Raw genomic sequence first — 27,465 nt, 5'->3', positions numbered from 1 at the left:
ATAAGGTGACTTGGCTTTGTTAACCATCCATATATTTAACAAAAAAACGAAACCCTAATAGCAAAATGCCAGCAGTGCTAAAGAGGCTATGTAGAAGCTAGTATCAAATTTTATAAGAACTAGAGAAATTTTTTTCTTAATGCAAGTAAATGCATTACTGTGGCCTTGCAGGAGAGCTGTTGGCCCCTATAGCAGCTGAAGCCCTGGATGAAGGTGCAATGGGAGATGAGGCAGCTGCTTCGGCTGGGGACTCCGATGATTCTTTGCAGCAGTCCTCCCTCATACCATTGGTGGAAGCGGTGGATGAGCCTTTAACTACTGACATTACAGGTAATAGGCAAAGTGGAAAGGAAGATCCTTCTGAAGGTTCAGTTATGGGTTAGCATGTTCACTATATTCTTGTTATATTCCCATATTTGTGTTAATTTGAGCATTCCATATATTGCAGTTTCCACTTTACTCTTAAGGTAGTTTTTGTTTTCTTGTATTATTGGATTAATATTTGTTTGAACATATCTATCTTGTAAGTTAGACAAATTATTATATTCCCCAGATATCTATAGTGTTAGATCTAAAACTTTACAAGCAATGTCACGATAATTCTCTATGAAGTGGTTACTTAACATGTCAAGTGGAAAGCATGAAAGTACAGCCTTAAGATTGCCCAGTAATCATCCTCATGGCCTAGGGGTTTAGGTGCAGACCTCAATACTTGGCAGTATTAAAGCTGTTTTCATCACCCAAAGGTGCTCCTCCTCTATCATCTTTGGATAAAGATAAAGAAATTGACCTTGAATTACTGCAAGACCTGATGGAAGTTGATATTGATCCTTTAGATATTGATTTGGAAAAAGATCCTCTCGCAGCCAAAGTCTTCAAGGTAAGTTGATCTTTATGACTTAAAATCTTGCTCTGTTTATATATTATTTTTTCTGTACGTGTTTTTTTCATGTACACATGGAAAATGGTAGAAATTGCTTGCATTTGAATCAGAATCTTGACAGTTTGTAGTTAACTTGCATTTGATATGTTAAAAAAAAAGCCTCCTCTCAGTTCACTTTTGTAATCTTTTTTTTTTTTAAATCAAAGTGATCAAAGCGCTTTATGTAGTACATAATGCGTAACTGTAAAGTTACTGACAAAAATTAATTTTAGCACAGCTGGAGAGATGATGATAATTCTTATATAGCACCTACAAATTACGCAGCACTGTATGTTTGTTTTGGTGTGGGAGGAAACTGGAGGAAACCCATGCAAACACTGAGAGCACATACTAACTCTTTGCAGAGAGTCTTTTATAACAATTCCAACTTGGATCATCCTTCTGGCTTCTTCCTATCCTAAGATATAACCTCATATTTATCTATCGTCCCTGCTTATAAAATCATATTCACCTATTCCTATAGTGGGCTGCACATCCTGGTTGTGAGATCAGCAGTGAAGCCAGATCACTGAGGGCATTCAGGACAGAATATTTGTAATTGGACCACGTGAAGCATGTGATAAGTCGCATGCTTGTGGCATCACTCCAGGTCCTATTTTCTTTTACTCCTCTCCCAATAAGCCTCTTCTCTATCTGTTCTGTACGGTTACCCATGGTTACCAGAATGCAGGACAAAAGGCTGTGGGGGACAAGGTTAAACCTCTGCTTTCTGTTAAACACATGCTAATTATAGTAAATTAGTAAATTGCTCATTTTTGCTTACTGTATAGTTAGGCAAAAGTTTATACTTTACATTGTACAGGCGGTCCCCTAATTAAGGACACCCGACTTACAGACAACCCATAGTTACAGACAGACCCCTCTGACCTCTGAAGCTTTCTAAATGCTTTACTATAGTCCCAGGCTGCAATGATCAGCTGTATGGTGTCTGTAATGCAGCTTTATTGATAATCCTTGGTCTCATTACAGCAAAAATATTTTAAACTCCAATTGACACTGGGGCCAAATTTTTTTTTTTTTTTCTGGATCTACAATTATAAAATATATAGTTTTGACTTGCATACAAATTCAATTTAAGAACAAAACCCCGGATCCTATCTTGTACGTAACCCGGGGACTGCCTGTACTTTAATGGTACCAATAAAAAAGACAGGGTTCTAGGCAAAAAGCCTTAGATTTTTGTGAGCTTTGCTAGACCAAGGAACTACAAATTTTGGCTGTCCGAATTTGAAGTTATTTTCTGTACTTTTTTTTTTCTTTTGTAAAAGTATTCAAACATAACAAACTATGCAGTCAGTACGATTATAGCAATGGTACATTTAGATTGTTATGTAGAAGGTAAAAATAAACTATGTAAATGGTTACCCACAAAAATATCATTAGGCTTTACCCATGGTCGATTACCATGGAAAACTTTTTACAAGAGTATTATTATTATTATTATTATTATTATTATTTTTTTTTAATTCATCCCTTATAATAGGGTCACAAGGGAAGTAAGAGCTCTCCTTACAGCTGCCAATTAAGGACGACTTGCAGGCATTTGTAGATGCAGCCTTTTAAGCTCTGCTCAGGCGTTCCTTGAAATATGCTAATACATTTTCCTGGATGGGTAATGAAAACCTTGCCTCTTAGCTACCTTGTAAGGCAGCCTCCTTTTAACATCAAGCATGATTTTTTTTTTTCAGGAAGCTCAATGATATGTGCAATTAAAGTCAGTATATCTATTCCAGAAGGAACAGATTCTGAACTGTGCTGTTTCAATGTCTTTGCTTCTCGTCAATACAGTGTAGGGAACTGTTTTAGATTTAGAGTGAGAGGCTTTTGACTATGGTTGACTTGTATATTTGTGGCTAAGCCTTGAGTTGTGTTGCACACCATATATTGTTATTGAAAGTCATGTAGTTATGTGAATTTGTTGTTCACCCATAGCCCATCAGCAGCACCTGGTATGATTATTGGGGTGCAGATTATGGCACCTACAATTACAATCCTTACATTGGAGGTGTTGGAATTCCAGTAGCAAAACCAGCAGCAGCTACAGAAAAAAATGGTACCCAAACTGTGACGGTCTCTGTCTCTCAAGGTGAGCACCTTAATACTCATAAATGTGTTTTTGTGCACTTCATACTATAGTGGTAAATTGTCTTCCAAGGTGTTTTGTGGAAGCGATTGTACTTCATCTATACAGAAGGCGGGAGAAGTCACTACCTTTCTTTTTTATGTTTAATTGCTATATAACTCTGTTGGATAAGTGGTATTCTGTATGCATATCTTTTATTCACACAAAGGTTCTAATAAATCACATGCTCCTAATGAGCTCTTATGAGACATTCTTGCAGTGTATATGCAAAAGTTAATAAAAGATATTCAACAATGAAAATAGTTCTTATCCTTTGTGTATTATCATTATCATGTATTCTGATGATTCTTGCTGTCTTTTCCTCTAGCATTAGATGCTCGTTTGGAAGTTGGTCTTGAACAGCAAGCAGAGTTAATGTTGAAAATGATGTCCACCCTTGAAGCGGATTCCATTCTGCAAGCATTGACCAATTCATCACCTACACGTAAGTGAATGGTTGGATGTTTTATGTAGACACTCATAATCTTGGATGAAAAATATGTGGATAGGCTTGATGCTAAGAAGCATGCAAAATGAATAATCACTTTAATGGAAATTACAAACTGGGGCAGATTTATCAAGTGTCTGAAAGTCAGAATATTTCTAGTTGCCCATTTTACCAGTGCTCATGAATATTTTAAAGTAGAGTATTGATTGGTTGCCATGGGCAACTTGAAATATTCTGACTTTAAGACACTTGATAAATCTGCCCCACAGTGTTTTAAGTGATGAATTTAAAGGGGTTGTCCGGGCTTTTATTTTATTTTCATTTTTAGACTATAGACTATAAAAACGAAGATGATGTTCTTGCCCCTCTCTGGTCCAGCACGGTGCACTCTGTGGTTGTAACATCCATGCTGCACCTTTCAATGCTTAGAGACTGGTGGTGACTGGAGGCACAGTGCTGGACCAGAGGGGCAAGTATATAGTCTACTATGCCTTTTAAAGGCATTGTCAAAAGTTAAATTTAGTGTCCAGTGGTGTAACTTAAAGCGACAGGGCCCCACAGCAGACATCTCACTGGGGCCCCCTACCCCCCTCAGAAAATATACATGTTTGTATATACATGCCCAGCTGTGTACTATGAACTGTTATATACATATTATGCTGTGCAATGTGCAGCCTAATATGTATATAATGATACACATCCTCCATTATTTAGTGTGTCTGTTCAGATTCAGGGGCCCCATAGCAAAGGATAGTAGCAAAGGATAGTAGTTGAACACCCTACAATGTGGCAGGTATCTCCCTTCCATAACAGGTAATCAAAGATCTTGAAAATGATTAGAAATTAAAATGCATGAAATATTGGAAACTTAAAGGGAACTCGTCATCAGGAGCCCTTTCTTTGGTCCCCCACTCCCAGGGGACTAGGGACACAGCTCTGTTTACAGAAAGGTAAACTTAATGAAAATTTACCTTTCTGTAAACAGAGCTGTGTCCCTAGTCCCCTGGGAGTGGCCAGTGAGGAGTGGGGCAGACATGTTTGACATCCTGATGGGGGTTGCCATGGGGGAGGAGATATGGAAGACATGGGAGGGTTTTTTTTAAATTTTGAAATGGATACACAATGGAGTGGTTTCCCAAGGGTGGGCGGGGGCATGCCTCATTGGCCCCCTCATGGGTCTAGGGAACCAGAGCTTTGCTTACAGTAAGGTAAACTTTCATCTATCTAACTTATCTTTTTTTCGGAAAAAGACAGTTTTACTTTAACAACTTGGCAATGTGTACACTATTCTCTATGGGGACATGGGGAAGCCAAAGAAAGGGCTCCTGATGACGAGTTCCCTTTAAGTTTCCAATATTTCTTGCATTTTAATTTCTAATCATTTTCAAGATCTTTGATTACCTGTTATGGAAGGGAGATACCTGCCACATTGTAGGGTGTTCAACTCCTATCCTTTGCTACTATCTCAGACACTTAGCCACCAATCAGAATCTTATCCCCAATCTTACAGCAGCTGCTATGATGCCCCAGAATCTGAACAGACACACTAAATAATGGAGGATGTGTATCATTCTATACATATTATGCTGCACATATATAACCGTTCATAGTACACAGCTGACCCAGAAGTTCAGATAGGAAATGTCAGGGGAGAGGGTGGGGGCAGCAGAATGACAGGAGTAGGAATCTTTATCTGAAAACCGATTATTCTCTATGGGGACATGGGGGAGCCAGAAAAAAGGGCTCCTGATGACAGATTCCCTTTAAATAATTATAATTAGAGGAAGTATATTTCACACTAAATGTAACTGTTGTGACCTGTTGCTTGTTGTTGTTGAATGTATTCTTCCTGCGCAGTACCACAGCCTTCCAGTGGAACAGACGACTCCTTGTTACGAGGGCTTCATGCCTCCAGTCAGGCAAACCAACTCATTGTTCAGTCGTCTTCCATTCCAATGCTCAGTGCCTGCTTCAACAAGCTCTTTTCAATGCTGCAAGTGCATCATGTCCAGGTTGGTTTTGTGTAGGCTGTAGATTTAGCCAGATTGTGCTAGGTTTTGTTATTAGCCAGATTATACCATGGCAGAGCCATAAGGCACTCAGGTGACATCAGCCTGATCGCCTCAGGCTCATTTACATATTTTTATAAAGTTATTTTCCTACTTATACTGGACCCCATGGAAATATGAAAACACAGTGGCATCAACCCCCTAAGGTAGCAAGATTGTGTCGACAGTCTACCACCAGTAATCTGGTGGTAGATGTCCTTTAAAGCTACTGTCACTTCTGGCATACATTTTCCATGCTGAAAATGGGATCCTGTAGGTTTTAAAGTTGACAAGCTAATTGTGTTCTGGATATAGACACAGGATTTGGCTGCTCCATTTTGTTGGACATATTGCCCACCATGCCCTGCCATACAGGGGATAAACGATAGAGCTCTCCCTATATTTCCCCGTAAGTACTGATGTGCCACACTCCCTATGGAGAGGGGAGAGATGATCAGCACTCGTCCTCCTCTCTCCAGCATGGGTGTATGGATACTTTTGTGTAAAACCAGCCTTATGTTGAGATCCACACTAGAAATATTCCAACAAAGTAGCATATAATTGACATGCTGCTGAACCATGTCACAGTGAATTCTTTGTGTATTTTGATGAGAGATTTCGGCAGGGTTTAGTCAATTTGACTTTTTGTTATGTACAAGAGACAAGTGATCTTGTTAAAGCCAAGCAATTGAGTGTGTATATGCAAACTTTGTTTAATGGTAGATACTTGTTCATACACCAATTTTGTTCTTTTTAATTACTATAGCTGGAGTCTCTTTTACAATTATGGCTCACATTGAGCCTAAATTCTAGCTCCAACGGGGGCAAGGAAAATGGAAGTGACCTGTTTTTATACCATGCTAATAGAGTGCCAGTCGTCTCTCTGAATCAAGGTAATAAAATGAAAGTCAAAAGAGGAGAGAAGCTTTATATATCCTAAAATATTCCTTTTCATGCTGGTTATCATTGTGCGGGTCGATTAACAGTGTATTTTAATCCCAGCTGGACTTGCTGGGAAATAAAACAAGCTTTACTATTTTGTCTGCCATTTTTGACAGATTCTTCAATAAAAACTGATTCAGATGTAAACTCGGGCTCTATTGTCTTATGGTGGTAAGGGGGTTATGTGCAGGCATACAGAGTCTTAAAGGCCATGCATGCTCCTCTAAGGATACTGGGTAAGGAATCTACAAATAAGTTTTCCAGGATGGGTACACGGCTCCCTATAATTCAATGCCCAAATTTCAGGCTACGTTGGCTAATATAACACATACTTAACCACAAAAAACATTAAGAGAAAAACAGTCTGATCACAATTTGTCACAAAAATATATGAAATGCAATGATTAAAAATGACTAAAATTACACACATTAAATGGTGTATCCCAGGTGAGACAATAGGTATTTGCAGGTAGCAAAGCCCAACCGTTATAAAAAGTGTAACTAGACATTACCACATATATAAATATATAATGACAGACCTTCATAGATAATGCACAGTAAATGAGTGCAGCAGTTTACATTTAGCAAATTATATATATGCACATGCATGTCTAAACATGGAATACAGTATCATTTGCACTCGGATAATGCTATAAAATATGTCTTTGATGGCTACACAAAGCTGACAAAGCAACTAATCCATGATTGCAGGTAAGAAGGCTAATGGTCAAACCAGGAAGTTTCTTCCTTAAAGAATAGGCGCCGAACTTTAGACCGCACTGATTCAACATAATTTCATTGTACCGACTAGCACTGAGTACAGTTTGGAGTACATTCCGACTCGAACCTGTTAACTTATATCAGTTTCCATCTGTGTTTTTAGAGACCACTAATACATGGGAATCCTTACTGGTTTGTCTGTTCTGTGAAGTCATGTCATAGGGCAGTGGTGGCGAACCTATGGCATGGGTGCCGGAGGTGGCACTCGGACCCCTCTCTGTGGGCACCCAGGCCATCACCAGAGAGGACTCCAGATATCTTCCTGCAATCCCAGACAGCCCATGACTTGCTGTGTACAGAGCTATTTTAAAGTCACAGTGCTACCTGGGACTACTGGAGGAGTGGGAAGGTGTTGTGACTGAGCAGGGAGTATAAATCCCAAATAAAATTTCTGTGTTGGCACTTTGCGATAAATAAGTGGGTCTTGGTTGTAGTTTGGGCACTCGGTCTCTAAAAGGTTTGCAATCACTGTCATAGGGGATAGGCTTTCTGAAAGTTTGTCATTAATTATGAAATTACAGATTAGGGCAGAGGCAGGCAGGAGGAATCAACCATCAGCTCTACTTCTATTGGTAGATTCCTCATGGTAGGTTTCCTTTAAAATGGCACTGGATGTATTCCTTTTACATCCTCAAACTTTGCATATTCCTCTTTTTGTGTGTTATTTTTTTTTGTTTTGATCATATAAGTTTAAAGCATAATTAATTGAATTTACTCATCCTAAACCAAAGTAATTCAAACAAGCTGAATGGAACTGACAAAAATAGTATTCCTAAGTAATATTTTGTCATGTATTAGTCTTCTGTTCAGATAATAATCCCAGTATGTTTGTATTCTATTTCCAGCTTCTATTACAAGCTTTTTAACTGTACTCGCCTGGCATCCGAATACTTTACTGCGGACGTGGTGCCTTGTGCTTCATAGCCTCACTCTTATGACAAACATGCAACTGAACTGTGAGTTGAAGTTGATGGTCATATGTCTGTTGTCCCCACATTTCATGTGCACTGTTATTGTGAGCATTATTGTATTTTCTAGCTGGACCCAGCAGTTCTATTGGAGCTCAGGAAAACACTGCCCAGCTGCTGGTTTCAGATCCAAACCTCCTCCATGTCCTTGTGAAATTTCTCTCAGGAACAAACCCTCATGGGACCAACCAGCACAGTCCCCAGGTAACCATACATAAGTCTGCATAGCAAAGTTTTAATATCTGCACGGTTTACGTATTTTCCTCCAATCTCTTGGTGCATAGCAGTCCAGTAACTTAAACACAGCTCCCCACAGCTAACCAATATTAGGTTCACAGGTTTCATGCTAGGATTCTTAAGATCATTGGGACCTAAGCACATGGATGTTGAAAGTTTTAGTATGGCTCTTTAAAAGATTGTCAACCATCAGAATATGTATGCAACTTATGTTGGCAGTCCATAGAAAGCACTGAATTTATCCTAGCATGACTATTGTTGGGACATAGGAGTTAGACATATGCAATATGGAGTCCCTTTCCTTGACTAACTTTACCCATGGATGCAAAAACTAAAATTGTCACATAAATGGAGTTACCTGGTATAACATTGAAGTATAGACAGGTAGCCCACAAACTTGCTTGTTCGGACACTCTCTCTGTATGCATGCAGGAATTACCGGTCAGAACCTAGAATTCCTGATCTGAAATGGACATGCTGAACTCTCTTCAGAGATTCTGTTCTCTCTACAGAACAAAGAAATGTACCAGACTTCAATTAATTCAAAAATACATACATTTTATTCACATCTCATAAAAGGAGGGGGAACCGACATCTAAAAATAAGTACACTGTACTAGAGGGACACAGAAAAATACTTCAGGGTCACACCATCAAGGTGTGTCAGTCATCCGGGTGGGCGCCAGCTCTCTTACTCCAGGTAAAAGATAAGCTATAATATAATAGCACTATATGACTTGGCACCAGGTTCTTGTCTCCCATGTTGGTAGTCTACCTCAACATTTGAACATATTGAATTTGCTAGTATTGGATTATCTTGATTATACCTTATACCAGTGGTGGCGAACCTATGGCACTAGTGCCAGAGGCGGCACTCGGAGCCCTCTGTGTGGGCACCTAGGCCATCACCCCAGAATGAAGTTCAACAGACAGGACTCAAAGAATCTTCCTGGAGAATCTTCCTACAATATTAGACGAATTTGCCCTCCTCCTTTCAACTGTGTTGGTGTCCTTAGGAGGCTGAACAATTGAAAATTGGAAATAAATTACTGCTTAAATTGCTGTGCTGGCACATTGCAATATATAAGTGGCTTTTAGTTGAAGTCTGGGCACTCCGGCTCTAAAAGGTTAGCCATCACTGCCTTATACTGTTACCTTAATGTTTTTTTTGTTGGATAGGACCTGGTGCATACAGACCCCTTCCTTGCCAATATAAATGTATGGATTTGTACATATATGAATTTTTTTAATGGAATTGGGAGTTGTGCATTATCTTGCTGGTGTATTTTTCTGTGTGTCCCTCTAGTACAGTGTACTTATTTTTAGATGTTTGTTCCCCCCTCCTTTTGAGATGTGAATAAAATGTATGTATTTTTGGATTAATCGAAGCCTTGCTTATTTCTTCTGTAGGTTGTTTGTTCCCCTGCCAGTCTTTTAGGCTAATTATCATGGAGGAAATATACATGTAATGCACATTAGTAAATATTTATTACCAGATGCTTATACTTATTACCTACGATTTTGGAATGACTCCAACTTTATTACTCTACTGAATGTACACAAAGTGCGTTTTCTGGGCCAAACTCTCAGGATTTGGGGGCAGACTGGTTCATATTTGTACAAAAACTTTTAAATCCTCATTCAGCAAATTGTTTTTTCACTGTTCTTCTATTTAGGTTGGGCCTACTGCTACTCAGGCAATGCAGGAATTTCTGACGCGACTACAAGTCCATCTTTCTGCTACCAGCCCACAGATGTTCAGTGAATTCTTACTGAAACTTATTCACATACTTTCCACTGAGAGGTAGGCAACACTTTGCATTGCAGCAGTTTTAAGAGACTGGACTAACCTACTAAAGACAAGCAATTCAATCTCCGGACTGGTCTGTATTTTCATTGACAAATTTGGAGAATCTTTTCTTATTGCATTGTGGTTTTTCTTATTCCACCTAGAAATTGTTGAATAAATTAATAAATGGCTGTCACCAAATGGGAATGTTTCTATGTACTGTTATCAGGCAGACCTAGGAGAATGGTGACAATATAATGTGTAAAAAGTTCTGAAAAGTATTTTGTTACTCATGAAGATTGCAAGATTCACCCTTGACTTTTGCTGAAAATAGATGATTTGTAGAATATAATGCATACATGTTTGGTCAGAGATGGAACACAATATAATATTAGATTCACCCTATTTTAATAGTATGTCCCTAATAACATACAAAAATACATGGTATACATATCATTTTATAAAAGTTTTTTTGTGTTTTTCTGAGTATTAGTCTCTGAAAAGGAGTAAGTAGCATGGAAAGATGCAGCTTTAAATGTCTTTACAGCCTGTGTTTCCTTCAGCATTGTGTATGTATATATATATTGTGCGGACGGAGGCAAAAAGGATGCCTGTCTGCCAGTATATGGCTGTTTTATATGTTCAGCGTATTTGTCTGGAGATTACCTTGCTTAAACACTGAAAACATACTCTTGAACTTGTAAAAAAATGTGGCCCATTTTATTTATATTGACATATTGATCATATATAAAACCCCATAAAATGGACACTTATTATTTTAGTAAATGACTTGGGTCGGATGATGGCTTTTCTTCTTTTGTAGAGGTGCTTTTCAAACCGGACAAGGGCCGCTAGACGCTCAGGTGAAACTCTTAGAATTCACTCTGGAACAAAATTTTGAAGTGGTCTCAGTCAGCACCATTTCTGCTGTCATAGAATCCGTTACTTTCCTGGTTCATCACTATATTACCTGCTCTGACAAAGTGGTATCTCGCAGTGGATCTGACAGCTCTGTCGGGGCTCGGGCCTGCTTTGGAGGTTTGTTTGCAAACATCATACGACCTGGTGATGCCAAAGCCGTTTGTGGAGAAATGACACGTGATCAGCTGATGTTTGACTTATTAAAGTTGGTGAACATTCTGGTACAGCTGCCACTGTCGAGTAACAAGGAATTTAGTGCCCGTGCACCCGTTGTCAGCAGCACAACAGACAGTGTTTCTGATGAAGAGAAAGTCTATGGTGGGAAAGATGGCAACAGCAATTCTTCAGCTACACAGAATTCTACCGCATATGTGGCTGATTTGGTGCTAGCCAACCAGCAGATTATGAGCCAAATTCTCTCTGCCCTGGGCCAATGCAACAGCAGTGCAATGGCTATGATTATTGGTAAGTCTTACGTCTGGGACCGCTTTCAGGTTACTTTTCTCAGGTTCTGTTTTGATAATGCACATGATTGTCTGGAGGAATAATGATTATAGATCTGTGGATCCATCTAAAAATGATTTAATATTTAAAAACTTTAAGAATATAAAAAAGAAACCTCATCATGGAGGCACTACATGATATATAGTTTGCGCATAAAACATTTGAAATAAGTAAATAATCAGGGCAGTTAGGACATACATTACTTGTACTTTGCATATCTATATTATCTTAAAGGAATTTTTCGCCTCGGGTATTGAGGTATAGAGTATTATAGTGTTTCCTTCTTGGCGTTGAAGAAAATCCTAATAATGCAAATCTTCTATATTCGGTTTCTGCGTTTATTTGTAGGTGCAAGTGGTCTACATTTAACGAAACACGAAAACTTTCATGGAGGATTGGATGCTATATCAGTAGGTGATGGCTTGTTCACTATTCTTACTACTCTCAGTAAGAAGGCCACCAGTGTTCAAGTGATGCTGCAGCCTATTCTAACTTACATGGCGTGTGGATATATGGGCCGACAGGTAAATTTCTTATTTAAAACTATTTTATGTAGCATATAATTGTAAATATATACATATCTCTAGCCACCAAAAATCTATTACTTCTGGCCATTCTAGGATAACCCTGACAAACCTAATCAGTCATACTTGCATAGGTGTTTTTGTGGTCAACATTACTTTAAAAGGATGCTTCATTCTAGTGTAGATCACTCCCTCAAGTGTAAGGATGGTCTCTCAGGCTGAACTGTTCTCTGCAATAAGTAATTTCAGAAACCTCTCTCTTCTCAGGGTGCTACTGTAGTCATCTTATGGATTTAATTGAACTCTTTAGCCCTAATTTAAAGTGGTTTTCCCACAAACCAAGTTGGGGCCTAACTTGCTGATTGGTGGGGGTCTCACTGATGAAACTCCCACAGATCACGAAAATGAGGGGTCCGATGGGGTCCCAGGTAACACATTCAGACCCCTTGTTGCATCACTGAAACTCCCACCTATCAAGTTGGGCCGAATCCTGTGGATAGGGCCTAACTTGGTGTGTGGGGAAAACCCCTTTAAGGAAGGGTTGTTACTAGTAATGAGCGGACACATTAAAATTTGGTTTCAATTCCGCCAGTGACACCCGTGGCACTGATTGCAGGTGCTGATTAAAGGCCGCTGGCAAAGTTGCCAGTGGTCTTTAAATAACACTGGTGCATGCTCTCCACACCGCCATTTCGGATCGTAGTCATCATCCCTAAAATGGCCGGCATGCTAGCACCAGCTGCGATTATATGAATTGTGGGTGTTAACGCTTTACCTGTGGCTTACAATCTTTGCCAACACCAACAACTGGCCTAACCAGCAAGCAAACCTGCAAAGCTTGGTATGAATCCGAACTTTGCACTTCGGGTCTGCTCATCACTTGTTGCCCCAAATGTGTGTCTTTAGTTCCTGCTGTCATCTACCATTGATAATTGCTAAGATTATATGGTCTTCTGTTTCTTCAGGGTTCTCTATCTACATGCCAGCTGTCGGAGCCTTTGCTGTGGTTTATCCTGAGAGTTTTGGATACTAGTGAGGCCTTGAAAGCTTTCCATGATATGGGTATGCATTTCTTTCTTGTAGAGACAATACTTTACAGTTGCATATACAAAAAGTGGAGTCCTGCCCCACAAGTGATGTTATATTTAGGCCATAGACACTATAATAATACACATGGCGAAAAAGTGTCATACCAGCCCAGCAATTGTCAATAATAATCTTTATTAGAACAAATATAACGACACGAGCTCAAAAACATAAAAACACTTAAAAGGTGCAATGAAGCACACTGTACACGACTTGGTGAGGTGAGTACAATATAGTCAACCTCACAAACCCCCTCTGGCTGTTAGACATTTACATGGTATTTATGTTAACAAATTTTGTAAACGAAAAAGTTAACATGCAATACAAGAGTATAACAAACAAGTGAAGCAACCCTCACTATATAACCTGTCAAAAGCCTATGTCACAAGGTAAGTAGGTCCAAGCACAGGCAGGGTGTAACAGGAGGGTAAGATACACCAAGAACAGCCAGGGGGCCCAGGCAAAATATTTAACCTTGCAAAGCTCCATACACCGAAGTGTTAAAAAATTGGCATCACAATTTTGCTAATTTTTCCCCCTTACTTTGCCAAAGATTTTAATTTAAAAAAAAATATATTTTAAAACAGAATATAAATTAGCTTTCGCAGTGTACTGACCCAAAGAACAAATAGGTGTATTTTTGTGTAATTTTTCATGTTCCCCAATACATTGCCTGGAATATTAATTATCTGCGGACAAATTGTACTTCCTAGTGTCCTTAATTGTCATAAAGACAAAACCCAAAGCAAAAAAGGGTTAGGTCATTAAGGGGTTTAGTATAAAGTTCCCAACTAGCATTATAGAAGTTTGAACCCGTCATTCACAAATTTATCTGTATATTTCTAATTTTGCATAATTATGTATTTTATTATTTTGTTCATCTTTTAGGTGGCGTACAGCTCATCTGCAATAACATGGTGACGAGCACAAGAGCCATTGTTAACACAGCCAGGAGCATGGTGTCTACCATTATGAAGTTTCTTGATTCGGGTCCCAGTAAAACCTTGGACAGCAGTTTAAAGGCAAGAGTGCTGGCTTCTGAGCCTGACAACGCAGAGGGGATTCACAACTTTGCTCCTCTTGGTATGTAGATTTTTAAACTAGATCATTAACCCCTTCACGACTGCTATACGCTATATATAAGTCCTATTTGCACATGCCCTATTCATGTAGCATGTATATAAAATTTAAATGGTGAAATCTCCTGAACCGTACCACCTAGAAACACACATTTGGTGTCGTATGAAAGGCGATGATCTTCCCTTCTATATTCTATAATCAGAAAACTGTTCACTGTTACAGTAAAAAAAAATTATAGAACTTTATTTCCAACTTCCATATAATATGGAGGTTGTGTTTCTAATAAAGGAGAGATTCTCCTCTTTAATAGGACACCAGAATTGTGCCAGGGTTCAAGAGATATGATCATTTTGAAGCGAGCCGCCTTCCAGCTGAAGGCAGAAAGACGAGCTCCAGAAGGCTCTCTGCTTCTGAACATAGAAATTGGTGATTAACACTACTTACATACTTTACAGGCTTCGATTGGTTGTGTGTTCACTTTTAGAAAACACTCATGGTGTACACCACCTACTAGAAATTGTTTGCATCAGATGGGGAAGGGGAAACAGGAGGAGTATAGAAAAAGTTGTGTGTGTGTGTAAGAGAATAAAATATAACTTTTAATTCATTTAAAAAAAAAAAAAAAGTGTGTGATTTAGTAATAATTAATAATTTTACTAGTATGATATTTTTTATTGTCATACTTAATCCAGGCCAAGTCGGATGTATAATGACATCCAGGGATGTATTAATGGATAGGGGTTCCCTATTTTTGTGACAATTACCCCCCCCCCCCACCCCCCGTTATTTTTAGAAAAGGTTCCACCATTAATACTCCAGGGCAGACCCACACACTGGTGTTACATGATTTGTTATGCTAATTCTGTGTAGCCTAATACTCCAGAGGTTTCCCCACCATACACGGTCCACCTAGGCTCTGTACAACAACGTACAGTTCTATGTTTCTACATTGTCTTGGGCTCTGTATGCCGTTCTTTCCTTGTGTCTTACCGCACCATATGTACTATGTTTATATGTTTTTTTGTTTGTTTTTATGATTATCATTGGTTGAAATAAAAAAACTTTTATATATCTCCACTCTCTGTAGTAGTTGTTCCTCCTTTCCCCCATGGTTCTGCCTTGAGGGATACCATTTATGCATATTTTGTCTGAGGACTCTAGGCTCATGCGTAGATTACACGAGGGGGGCCACTTTGGCCATGATTAAAAGGATCTAGTATCATGTATCATTGATCATTCCTTGGTCCCTATCCCCTCCCTCTGATCTTTCTTTTTGGAACAAAACAATGTAATTTGGGGAGCGCAGTGAAAGCCGTTAAATCCAAGCCCACAAGAAAATTGTGCAAACACGGTTTTTGCCAATTTCGCTGCATTTGGATTTTTTTTCCCCCCGCTTCCCAGGGGAACGGCATGGGATATACAATAATACCATCACTGTGAAGTGCAATTTTTTACGCAGAAAACAAGCCATCACAGAGCTCTTTGTGTGTATAAATATTGAAGTTATAGATTTTTGAAGGTGGAGAGTGAAAAATGAAAAAACAAAAGGGACAGGTTGTTAACTATTAATTTATGCTTAGAGTATTTGGAATGACTGTTACTTGTTCCTTACCTGTAAATCTTTACTTGTCCTGTAGTACTCAAGACTGTCCAAAGTTGTTTTCCAGGGCTTCATTCAGCGGCCTTCAGGGCTAAAATTTTTCAGCTCCGTTATTAGTGGTTAAGGTTGTGTCTATCAGCATGCTTGTTGACTGCTTCTTTTGAATACTTATAGTACATTGATCAATCACTATTCCCTGGTAGGTACAATAACATCAAGTAGTCCAACTGCTCAACCAGCTGAAGTCCTTTTACAAGCCACCCCACCGCATAGGAGGGCGCGATCTGCTGCCTGGTCTTACATCTTTTTACCGGAGGAAGCTTGGTGTGATCTCACTATTCATCTGCCAGCTGCTGTTCTCCTGAAAGAGATCCATATTCAGCCTCACCTTGCATCCCTTGCCAGTAAGTAACCACTTAGTGGTGATATCATTGTACATTTGAGAAAACAAATGTGTCCACTTTTTACCATGGCTTTTGTTATTACTTAGCTTGTCCATCTTCGGTCTCTGTGGAAATAAGTGCAGATGGAGTCAATATGCTGCCACTGTCTACTCCTGTTATCACTAGTGGACTCACCTACATCAAAATTCAACTAGTAAAAGCAGAGGTGGCATCTGCTGTGTGTCTTCGCCTCCACCGTCCTCGTGATGCCAGCACTCTTGGACTTTCTCAAATTAAATTACTTGGCCTGACGGCTTTTGGAAACACGTCATCAGCAACTGTTAACAACCCATTCCTTCCTTCTGAGGATCAGGTGTCCAAAACAAGGTAACACATCAGTGAAAGCGTATTGATAAGTGCAATGCTCTCCTAAAGGTTCTGCAGAGGGATTTACCTCAAACTTTTGTGGTATAGAAAGTATGTATAAATATATACCAAAACTGTGGACAATAAGGGATTATAAGGGTGTATAATTATATATGCACACACTGCAGTTAGTGTTCCATACTGCAACTCTGCTTGATACGTACTTTCCCCTATGACCACATAATTAGTGCCTTATGATATTACAATCAGCCTCTTGCAATTATGATTTTACTTATGATATTACAATCGGCAATGCCTGCAATAAAAGCACCAGGGGCTGTTATTGACTTTCCCAAAGGTGATTTTGTGCCCTTTATGTTATGGCCCAAAACGGTCTCTAACCCTGAAGGGGTTAAATGGTGTTACCTGCACCAATGCAAAAAATTAATGCTAAATTAAAAGATTAATGTCTTGCATGTTATGAATTACATTAAGTAATAATACTTGGTATTTTTTTGGATTTGAGGAGAGTGACTTGGCTATAATAATATATGATATTGCAGTCTGTATTGTCATGTACCCACTAGAACTGTTGTGTAAGCTTTGACTGTATATTTTCTTTGCCTTTTCTCAATGTAGCTTTTTTAGATCAATTTTGTGATTTGTTTATTAACTTTCAATTTTAGTATTGGTTGGTTACGGCTCTTACACCATTGCCTAACTCATATCAGTGAATTGGAAGCAATGATGGCGAGCGCTGCAGCACCTACAGCCAATCTGTTACAGACATGTGCTGCCTTACTGATGTCTCCATACTGCGGCATGCATTCGCCCAACATTGAGGCAGTGTTGGTTAAGATCGGTCTTCAGTCTACCAGGATAGGACTTCGCCTCATTGACATCCTACTTCGCAACTGTGCTGCATCTGGCAGTGACCCTGCAGGTATGTGCCTACCCTATCTACAATGTGTAAAATAAAAATCTAGCAAGTAATATTTATCCTTTTTGTTTTCCTTGTATTTGACAGACCTAAATAGCCCTCTGCTATTTGGAAGGCTCAATGGTTTGTCATCAGATTCCACAATAGATATTCTGTACCAGCTGGGGACTACCCAGGACCCTGGAACCAAGGATAGGTATGGCATTGGGCTGGATAGAGTTTATAATGTGTACTACACTTTTGGATGCATACCAAGGATGTATTATAGGTGAAATAAAATGAAGACAATAATACTAAATGATTTCCGGTTGTTTGTAAAGACACTTGGTTGTCCCTAGTTTCAGGTCCTCCTCAACACTGTAGTAATGCTGATCAGCAATGAAGATTATGCATTCTGGTCCTGCTATACACACAGGAAAAGACAAGCAAGAGACTTTTTAAATGTTATTTTTTTTTTTTTATTTCATTTTGTACTTCTATGTGATTTACAAGTTGGGGAAGTCAGTTTGTAAAATCTTTACTTGAGTTTACATTGAGACACACCATCAGTTTAAAATATTTTACAGAAGATTAGTGTATTCTCTTATTAGAAATGGGAAATTGGGGGGTTGTTTTCTGAGTGCTGATATGTGTTGTCTTTTATTCTCTTGAATCCCTTTAGAATACAAGCTCTGTTAAAGTGGGTGAGTGATTCTGCAAGAGTTGCTTCATTGAAAAGAAGTGGACGTAGCACTTTCAATCCACCAAACAATTCACCCAGAGAGTTTGGTCTCTTGATGCCATCTCCTTCTCATTTGCACTGCGTAGCTGCCATCCTGTGGCACAGTTACGAGCTTCCGGTGGAATATGACTTGCCTGGTTTGCTCAACAGAGATCTATTTGAGTACGTAACTCACTTTCTTATCTTAATGATTTTACAGATCTCTGTAAGCAGTATTCTATTTTGTGTGCATTTTGTCAAACTTTGCATGATGTTTCTAAATAATCCTAAAAAGTCTTGATATTTGTCAGGGGGTCCTACTAACTTTTACAATATTGGACTTCTATCAGTAAGTTCTGGAGCTCAACCCTCTTGTAATATTTGTGCTCTGTATTCTTCCAGTTATGACCATTACTAGACTTGTCTGAAAATAATCTCCATCCTGTGCAGTACATAGTGGAAAGCCAAGATAAGCTGTTATATCTATATCTTTAACTTTTATTTGTACATTATACTTGACCTTTTAGCCTAGTATGCTTCCCTATGTAAGGTCAGCATGTTACACCGCAGATCTCTGATATTAGATGCCAAAATGGCACAATAAAATTGCTAAGTAGACAAAGAAAAGCAATTTTACAAGTAAGATGTTTCCATGAGATGTTTCCTTTTCTTCAAGGCAGCGACTTGGTGTGTGTGATCACCTCTTTTGGACTATTGGCAGCATAGACCTGTAGATGTAATGTTCTGTCCTTGCATAAGGCATCATATTTGGAGGGCAGGGTCTGTTCTAATTTTCTAAAATATCTAATACTAAATTTCTTTTCCAGGTCCTTGTATAAATGGTCCATGTCTTTGCCTTGCAACATGGTCTTGAAGAAGGCTGTAGATGGACTGCTGTGCTCCATGTGTCACATCCATCCTAGTTATTTTTCTTTGCTTATGGGCTGGATGGGAATTACCCCTCCTCCTATACAAAGCCAGCACAGACTGTCTATTACAGATGATAGCAAAAAGCAAGACCTTAATGCTGCTCTGACAGATGACTCTAAAAATGCACAAGCACCTCTTGCACTTACAGAGTCTCACCTGGCTACTCTTGCTGCTTCCTCACAGTCCCCAGAAGCCATCAAGCAGCTGCTGGACTCTGGATTACCCTCGCTTCTTGTTAGGAGCCTAGTTAATTTTTGCTTCAATCACATATCTAATTCAGACTTTGCCGCAACCTCTGCGGACGCTTCACAGGAGAGACTCAGACGGCAGCACTCAACTCAGCACTTTAGTAGGATGCCAGTCACGGCAGACTTGGTGGCACCTATTCTCAGGTTTCTGACAGAAGTTGGCAATAGCCATGTGATGAAGGACTGGCTTGGAGGTTCTGAAGTAAACCCTCTGTGGACAGCACTTTTGTTCTTACTTTGTCATTCTGGTGCCAGCTCAACGGGTCACGTGAGTGGTTCACAGCAGACCAATTCCAGATGCACTTTACTGAACTCCGCTGCTGGAAATGGTCTCACCACTCAGCAAAGAACTGCTGTGGAAAATGCAACCGTGGCCTTTTTCTTGCAATGCATATCTTGTCATCCAAATAACCAGCGATTAATGGCACAGGTAAGGTGCGCCCGGGAGTTTATGGGTAGAATATAGTCCTACTGTTACATGAAGGGGGCCGTGTGCCTCGCCTGACAAATGTTTATTGTTCCTCTAGAATTGCAACATGTCATTCCTCCTTGAAATGTATGAAGAAATTAAAACCTATTTGGGGCGTCGAGGGCTAACCCTTAGTTAAGAGAACCTCTTGTTTAGGATAAATAAGAAATACATCTTAGAGTTTAAATAAAAGCTCCAACTTCTAAGTAATAATATTAGACTCTTCACTAATGCTGACCATAGTTCAGAGCCAGAAACTATACAATGAAATATGGGATCTAGTTCATCTTTGGCTGAACAAAAGACTTCATAAAACCAGAAAAGTTTTTGCTCCTCACGCTAAAACTTAATCAGAAGTCAGGATTACTGCAATAACTAGTTAACTCCTGACTCATAATAAGTGCAGCATAATAAATCTTTACATAGCATGAACATATTACACATAAGTTTACAGATCATGGGGCATATAAACGGACATTACAGAGCAATAACATGGTCAGAAACGATGAGGGGCAGTTGCGTAACTAGTCCACTGGGCCCAGGGGCAAAATTCATAAGAGGCCCCCTTCAGGTTCCATCAGAATTGTGAATGTTATAGACCGTTTTCTGGCATGAAAACTGGCTACAACTGACTCTAGTACCCTACTGCCCTTCACTGGGTGCCTAGTTTATGACAATAAAATGTGGTCATGAGACGTGCCTGCCACTGAATGTGTACACCTTAGGCAATCTGCATTCACCCACGAGAACTTTCCCGTTGGGGTCTGATCCGCTGGGCAGTATACAGATATATAATGCGAGGACGTTATGTCTGCCAGCCAAACTGCAGCCCCGGCACTGTAACAGTTAATACATTGCTGGGGCTGCATTTGGCAGAAATGATGTTCTTGCATTATACAGTATATCTATTTAATGTAAGGACTCCCAAGCTTTGGTGTTAATAAAACTTTTAGTAATTATCTGTGGTAACCTGGGCTTGAGTCACAACTTGTTTGTTTAGTGTATGACATTTTATTTTCTTGAAAAGAGATTTAATATAAAACATATATAAAACTTGTATACAGTGTTTGAAAGTGAATTACTGCAAAAGCAACACCCCTCTGAACCATTTGACTCCCGTAGAAGCACATTCCTGTTAAGACTATTGAATTGTACAGGAATTCTAATAGTTGATGACAAGACAAGCAAAAGGTGTACTGCCCTTTCCTATATAGTGGACCACTAAACACGTGTATGTTTCTTTTAACAATGTTGTGACTACTGAATGGCTTTATGGTGAGACGCATGTTTGTTTGAGTTTTCATCTGATTTTTGAGGTTTAACAACCACATAAATAAGGTTTCTGTACTTTGGTACATGGAGAATGATACTTTGGTACTTGGGGAGTTATATACTGTTTTTTTTTCCTCCCTCCTCTTTTGTGTTTTTTTGCATTTATTTCATACTGATGATTTATCAAACCATTTTAGGAGATGAAAAAGTCCCCATGATGTTGGTGTAGCAGCTCCAGCACTCACAGACCTTGTGTGATGGATGTGCTGTTCCCCTTTAGCATTATGATGACTGTAGTTGCAGAGTGAGCCTTTATATCCTGTAAACCTTTTCTGCTTACCTTTTTCAGGTTCTCTGTGAGCTTTTCCAATCTTCTCCCCAGCGTGGGAATCTACCTGCCTCTGGTAATATCTCTGGCTTTATCCGAAGACTCTTCCTGCAACTGATGTTGGAAGATGAAAAAGTTACCATGTTCCTTCAGTCTCCCTGCCCTGTAAGTATTCCTGGAAGGGTTTACATAACTGCAGGTGCATGTCGTATCAATATATACTAGCTGGCAATTATTTTTTCCAAGTTTTTTGTTTAACCCCTCTTGTGAGATTTTTTTTTTTCCATTTATTTTCCTGGTAAAAGGTCATTGTTGTCATTATTAGCTATGCAGAACTGTTGCATTTTCATTTCATCACCTTTAATATGGTCAAGCCTATTATGCAAACTTCTCCGTTTGAATACTGTATGATGCTCTTCTGATCTTGTAAGATTGGCTTTCTTGTAGCCATGGATCTGGCGTTCATTGTTCTTGAGGTCTCTTGTAAGGCTTGGGTAGCTTCTAAGGCAGCCTTTTTGCAGATGACTCCTACAGATCCATTGCTACGTCCCCCCCCCCCCCCCCCCCTTAATGAAGTCCTGTTCCATGTTCTAAGAAGTGCTTCCTGAGCAGTTGGGCCTCTAGTTCTTCCAGGTCCATACCATAGTACCAGTATGGAAGCTTATGTTGCTAGATGCATAGCATGGCATATTTCTCACTACTCGCCTCTCTGACCCAGCGCAGTGCCTCCAGTCACCATCAGCTCAGCAATAAGGTCCCAGTGAGCTCTCCCTACAGCCGAGTACCTGCAAAGCGAGGTTATAACAAGCTAGTGATAGACAACACATCACATCAGAGACCGGTGATGAGGGGCACTGTGCCAAAGGAAGGCAGATTTTAGCATGTTTTTTTTATTTACATCCCCTGGGGCCAAGTCAATACCTTTTAAAGATCAGACGAGTTACCTCCTTTTGTTAGGGGGTATCCCAATGAATGTGCCTCCATTTTATTACACTTGCACGTTTGGCCCAGCAAATTGCCTATGAAAGCTAGATTCAGTGAGATGAAAGCTCTTTATCATGTAATGTATGGGAGTGGGGCTTGTAGGCTCAGGAGCTTTGGCCAAGATGGATTTTTTTTGAGGACAAATGGAAATAGTTGTAAATTGTCCTTTTTTTTTTTTTTCTTTTTTTTTGTTGGTGTCCTGTAAGATTTTAGCAGGGATGTGTCCACCTTAAATGTTTAACCCCTTAAAGGGCATCTACCACCTGGATGACAGACTGAATGCAAATGAGCCCGAGGGGCCTTTATGTCCTATTTGCACATGCCCCATGCAGAAAATACGTTTATAAAGGTCATGACAGTGACCAACTTCAAACGGCTGTATCTTGTGAACCCTCGAACCTACAAACAGATTCATATTAAATAGGAGAATATTCACTTTAATACATTATCTGGATTGTGCATGGATGCTTCATAGAAACAGAGAGATCTATTCTTAAAATTGTACTTCAATTTTTTTTTGAGATGGCTAATTTTAAAAACTTATCTCTCTGGTTCTGTGAAGGATCCATACACAATCTTTATATCATATTAAAGGGGACATTCTTTTTATTTTAATTGTTTAATATGACACCAGAATTGTGTTTCTAGCTGCCAGGGTTCAGGAGATGTAGTCATTTGAAATGTGCCTCCCTCCAGTCTGTCAGCGGAAGGCCGAATGTAGAAGAAGCTGGAGGAAAGACTTAGTTTACAGTTTGCAGAAGTACATGCACCATCTGTATCTGAATATGGATTAATGGGATTTAATGGCACATTGGTTGAAACCTGACATGGATCCAATCTATAGACTGTTTTTACTTGATAGCGGTTTACACACACTATAGCGACCAAAAGATGGCAGCAAACACTAAAGGATCAACGTCATTGTGGACACTTTCTTGCTTCTCAGTACAGGTTATTGTTCAAAGGTAGGTTTATACAGTAATAGAAGGGAAAGCATAATAATGGCCCTTCTACTGGAGGAAACAAGAAGTATCTAGGCAACAAATTTTATAAAACATGCAAGAGTTCAATTGCAAATTTTCAGTTTTTATAAAACCTGGTTACATAAATGTTGGTTTTGTCCTCCGTAACTTTATATATTCCTTACAGTTGTACAAAGGCAGAATCAATGCTACAAGTCACATGATCCAACATCCCATGTATGGAGCAGGACACAAGTTCCGAACTCTTCACTTGCCCATCTCTACCACACTGGCAGAACTTCTTGACCGGGTCTCTGGTAGGAATGTTGCTTATTGATTATATTATTTGTATCATTATATCTTTTTTTTTTTTTCATTTTGTCTATTTTTCTGATGATTTTTAATGTTGTGAAGTAAGATGATGCAGACAAGGGCCTCCTTACACTCCTCATTAAGTTTTTCTCAATTTAGTGAGTAATGGATGGCACAGTGCTATCGTTTTATGATTCGTGAAGGTTTAACTTGTGGCATCCTCACAGATCCTTAGAATCCCAATCCCAAGTACTGTGTTGTTACAGTACTTGGCTGCATCTCACCACGATCAATCGATCAGTAATTAGAAAGCAATCCTCCCACTTGTGAAGAATATTATCTTTTTGATTTTTTTTTTCTAGATAAATTTAAAATTTTTTTTTTTTTTTTCAGTACAAAATAGAAGTAGAATACATAATAAACTAAAGTGGCATTGTCATTTCCGTCATTCATATCAGAAAATATATGCAATACAGCTTTTAGTTCAACTTGCTACACTTCCCCCTTATATCAGCTAGTTTAACTAAATGCTTATAGAATGGTATCTCATAACCAAGGTGGCACACAAGAAACCTGAATCCCACCTGAGCAATGCATGGGGCTAGTTCTTCTGCAGCGGTCTGTCATCCCCAACAAAGGATTTTGTATGAAGCATTAAATAAATGTCAGTTATGTGCAATACTCTTTATCTGCCATTTCTTTTTGGACATGTAATGTATGGACATCACTGTGAGTTCTTTGCCAATGTGAATTGGATGAGTTGTTACCAACTTCTGGTGAGATTTTCACGTCAATGGCAGCTTTCGAAATGCCTTTACTTAGAAAATTGGTTGCTTCAGTCCGTATTTCACCTGCTGAATATGCAGAAAAAAGTAAAGACTTCACTTGAGATTTCCAATGTGACCTCTGCTTTTTGTTTGTTTTTCCTTTATCCTACCACTTAAGATACACCAAGCATTACTGCTAAATTAATAAGTGAGCAGAAAGATGACAAAGAAAAGAAGAACCATGAGGAGAAAGAGAAGGTGAAAGCAGAGAATGGATTCCAGGATAATTACAGCGTTGTTGTTGCTTCAGGTAAATGTATGGATCATTGTCAAAGGCCATCTCATCCCCCTACATGACGCTGCACCCCATGTTCTCAGACGTTCTTGTGTTATACCAGAACATAACTAAATGCAGAAGGTGAAATAGTGTTCCATGTACAAAATAGTAGTTTCTGTCATTCTTCTGTTCTTTGTTACAACCTAAATTACAGTGCCATTAACTTACACGTTTTAAAGAGAACCTGTAACCACTGTACTTTCTAGAAGTCTATATACATGTTCCACTGATTTCTCTTCACATAGCCATGTCTCTCAGCCCCACCTTCCTGTGTTGTAGCAGTGCGGGGCACACACAGCCTCTGTCTCTGGATTGTGTACAATACAACTTCCTACTTACCTTTCCTGCAACCCCTGCAAGGGAAAATGAAAGGAAGCTGTATGTCCGTAGTTGAATATTGGCAGTCAGTCCCAATAAAGCAGCATTTTTGTAGTAGTGAGACTTGTCTATCAGAAACAGAGGGTTTTTTTTTGTTTTTTTATCTATTTTGGGTTCATTTGATTGGCAAGTCCTCCCTTCTACTTGGGACTACCTGTTGAGTAAGTCCTGGGTGGGCCGAAATGTCTGCACAGCAAGTCAGATTATAAATATTGCACTGAAACACAACTTGTTTTATATATATTAAACTAGGAAGACAAGATATCATACGAGTATGTTTTGGTAAACTGGACAGTAAAACAATTTCCATACTGCAGTATTTTGGTCAGTATTTCACAGCTTTGTTTGTTGGACATTGTTAATCCTACAGAAAAATTAAATACGTTTTGTTCATGGCCTTTTTGTAGGATACATTTTTGACTAATACTATTAGCGTATTAACAAATACTAATACGCTTTAATTTACAGTACATGGACATTATGAGCGTTCCCGTTGCCTGTAATCTGTAGCCATATTTTCAATGCCCAAATTCTGGTCTGTGAGGGACAATGTTGTTCTGCACTTGTGCTAAAAAGTAGAGCCTCTTTGTCTAGGTGGCAGTGAATGTCTTGACTGTTTGTATGTTGTATGTTACATTCTACAGCTGTCTAATGGGTAGGGATATGGATGTTGTAAGGGCATTAAAGATGCTCGTACAATTATGATTAAAGCCTTTGACAAATCTGTTAGCATTTGTCCACGGCTATTCTTCAATGGGGACCATCCCAGTAAAGAAGGATCTGCCATGCAAATGTTGAAAACTGTAATGACTTTAACTTGTGTATAGATGATATATTATTTCCATTTATAACATGAAACATTATTTCTATTTCTCTGTATTTCCAATATCCTTCTTTCTTTCTTTTTTCTTTGTAAATATTGAGTTAAGAAGAGTCGTATAAATGAAGAAATGTGTAATTAAATATTTTTTTGTTTTTGCAAAAAAGGTTTAAAATCTCAATCAAAACGGGCCGTCTCCTCCACACCCCCTCGACCACCGTCTAGACGAGGAAGAGTAATGACTGATAAAGTAGGTGGCTCTTCCTCAGGAGTAGACTCTTCAAGCAAGACCATTAGCATCCCTGTGTTCCACCTATACCATAAATTGCTGCCAGGTGACGTTTCATGTACACTTAAGGTGATTTTGAGTAGATAAGCTGGATAGGAAGTGCAGTTTTGATGTATTTTGTGTGGTGTTTTTTTTCCTCTTGTATAGGTCAGCCCTTACCTCCTGAAATGACTCTCGCACAGCTACTCACCCTCTTGTACGACAGAAAGCTTCCTCAAGGTTTTCGTTCTGTAGATCTAACAGTCAAACTTGGTTCCAAGGTCATCTCTGACCCAAGCTTGTCAAAAACGGACTCCTTTAAGAGACTTCATACTGAAAAAGGTAAGCTTTCTATTGATACAAAGGCAACAATGAGCAATGTATTTTATTTTTTATGCTTGGCCGTAGGAGTCCCTTTTTTCTTAGAGTACTGGCAACCTGAAATGGAGAACTGAGGGTGGTCCCAAACTCGAAAAAATATCCAGCTTTCCTCAGTGAACCCTGTGTAACACGGCCTACATTTATAGCTCCACCATTCAGCAGGTTTTACAATTAGTAAAAATGGAGGTGGAGTTTGAGAACATTCGTGTAGGAGAGCAGGAGCATTTCCCAGGCTTGGTCTCTCAGGTTTGGACACTTGCAACCTCATATACATAATCAAAGCTAGCTTTATCTCTCATACAATTATGGCCACATACAGGCATCCTTACAAACAAGGGAACCTGTCACCAGCCTTTACACCAGTAAGCAACTAACCCACTCATGTGCCTCCATAGCCAAATGAGCTAAGAAGTGTACCTTTTATCCCGAGATGAGTTGCCTTTAGAAGCTGGAGGGAATCCTTACTTTAGATGGCTGTATCTTAGGCACTGTACACAATCTGAACAAAGGTTTCCAACTAATAAAGATGAGACATTGAGTCGCATTATGACTGGGTTTCTGCAAGAGACAAGCTCCCACTAAATCCCTTAAAGATGTTGTCCGAGCTTTACAAAAAGTGTATAGCAGGC

The 27,465-nt window shown here is 39.2% G+C and overlaps 1 protein-coding gene across 7 annotated transcripts in view; it reads left to right on the top strand.

Moving 5' to 3' along the window:
* Positions 1–27,465, top strand: part of BIRC6 (baculoviral IAP repeat containing 6) — a 168,878-nt gene that overhangs the window by 77,729 nt on the left and 63,684 nt on the right. For 6 of the 7 annotated variants that reach the window (XM_072140848.1, XM_072140851.1, XM_072140850.1 and 3 more), the window contains exons 37-60: positions 172–330; positions 747–880; positions 2,876–3,029; positions 3,394–3,510; positions 5,371–5,525; positions 6,328–6,454; positions 8,129–8,239; positions 8,322–8,455; positions 10,164–10,291; positions 11,100–11,662; positions 12,050–12,225; positions 13,191–13,287; positions 14,200–14,394; positions 16,195–16,395; positions 16,482–16,761; positions 17,427–17,683; positions 17,768–17,876; positions 18,342–18,563; positions 19,208–19,988; positions 21,649–21,792; positions 23,761–23,890; positions 24,831–24,962; positions 26,355–26,522; positions 26,624–26,797. In XM_072140848.1, the coding sequence (XP_071996949.1) occupies positions 172–330; positions 747–880; positions 2,876–3,029; positions 3,394–3,510; positions 5,371–5,525; positions 6,328–6,454; positions 8,129–8,239; positions 8,322–8,455; positions 10,164–10,291; positions 11,100–11,662; positions 12,050–12,225; positions 13,191–13,287; positions 14,200–14,394; positions 16,195–16,395; positions 16,482–16,761; positions 17,427–17,683; positions 17,768–17,876; positions 18,342–18,563; positions 19,208–19,988; positions 21,649–21,792; positions 23,761–23,890; positions 24,831–24,962; positions 26,355–26,522; positions 26,624–26,797 (4,848 nt within the window). The remainder of the gene's footprint in view (positions 1–171; positions 331–746; positions 881–2,875; positions 3,030–3,393; positions 3,511–5,370; positions 5,526–6,327; positions 6,455–8,128; positions 8,240–8,321; positions 8,456–10,163; positions 10,292–11,099; positions 11,663–12,049; positions 12,226–13,190; positions 13,288–14,199; positions 14,395–16,194; positions 16,396–16,481; positions 16,762–17,426; positions 17,684–17,767; positions 17,877–18,341; positions 18,564–19,207; positions 19,989–21,648; positions 21,793–23,760; positions 23,891–24,830; positions 24,963–26,354; positions 26,523–26,623; positions 26,798–27,465) is intronic. The other variant, XM_072140852.1, reaches the window with a different exon arrangement.

This window comes from Engystomops pustulosus, chromosome 3 (genome assembly GCF_040894005.1).
Source record: "Engystomops pustulosus chromosome 3, aEngPut4.maternal, whole genome shotgun sequence".
In the NCBI taxonomy this organism is placed as follows: Eukaryota; Metazoa; Chordata; class Amphibia; order Anura; family Leptodactylidae; genus Engystomops; species Engystomops pustulosus.
Note: the sequence above shows the minus strand (reverse complement) of the source record. Positions and strands in the feature narration are given on the sequence as shown.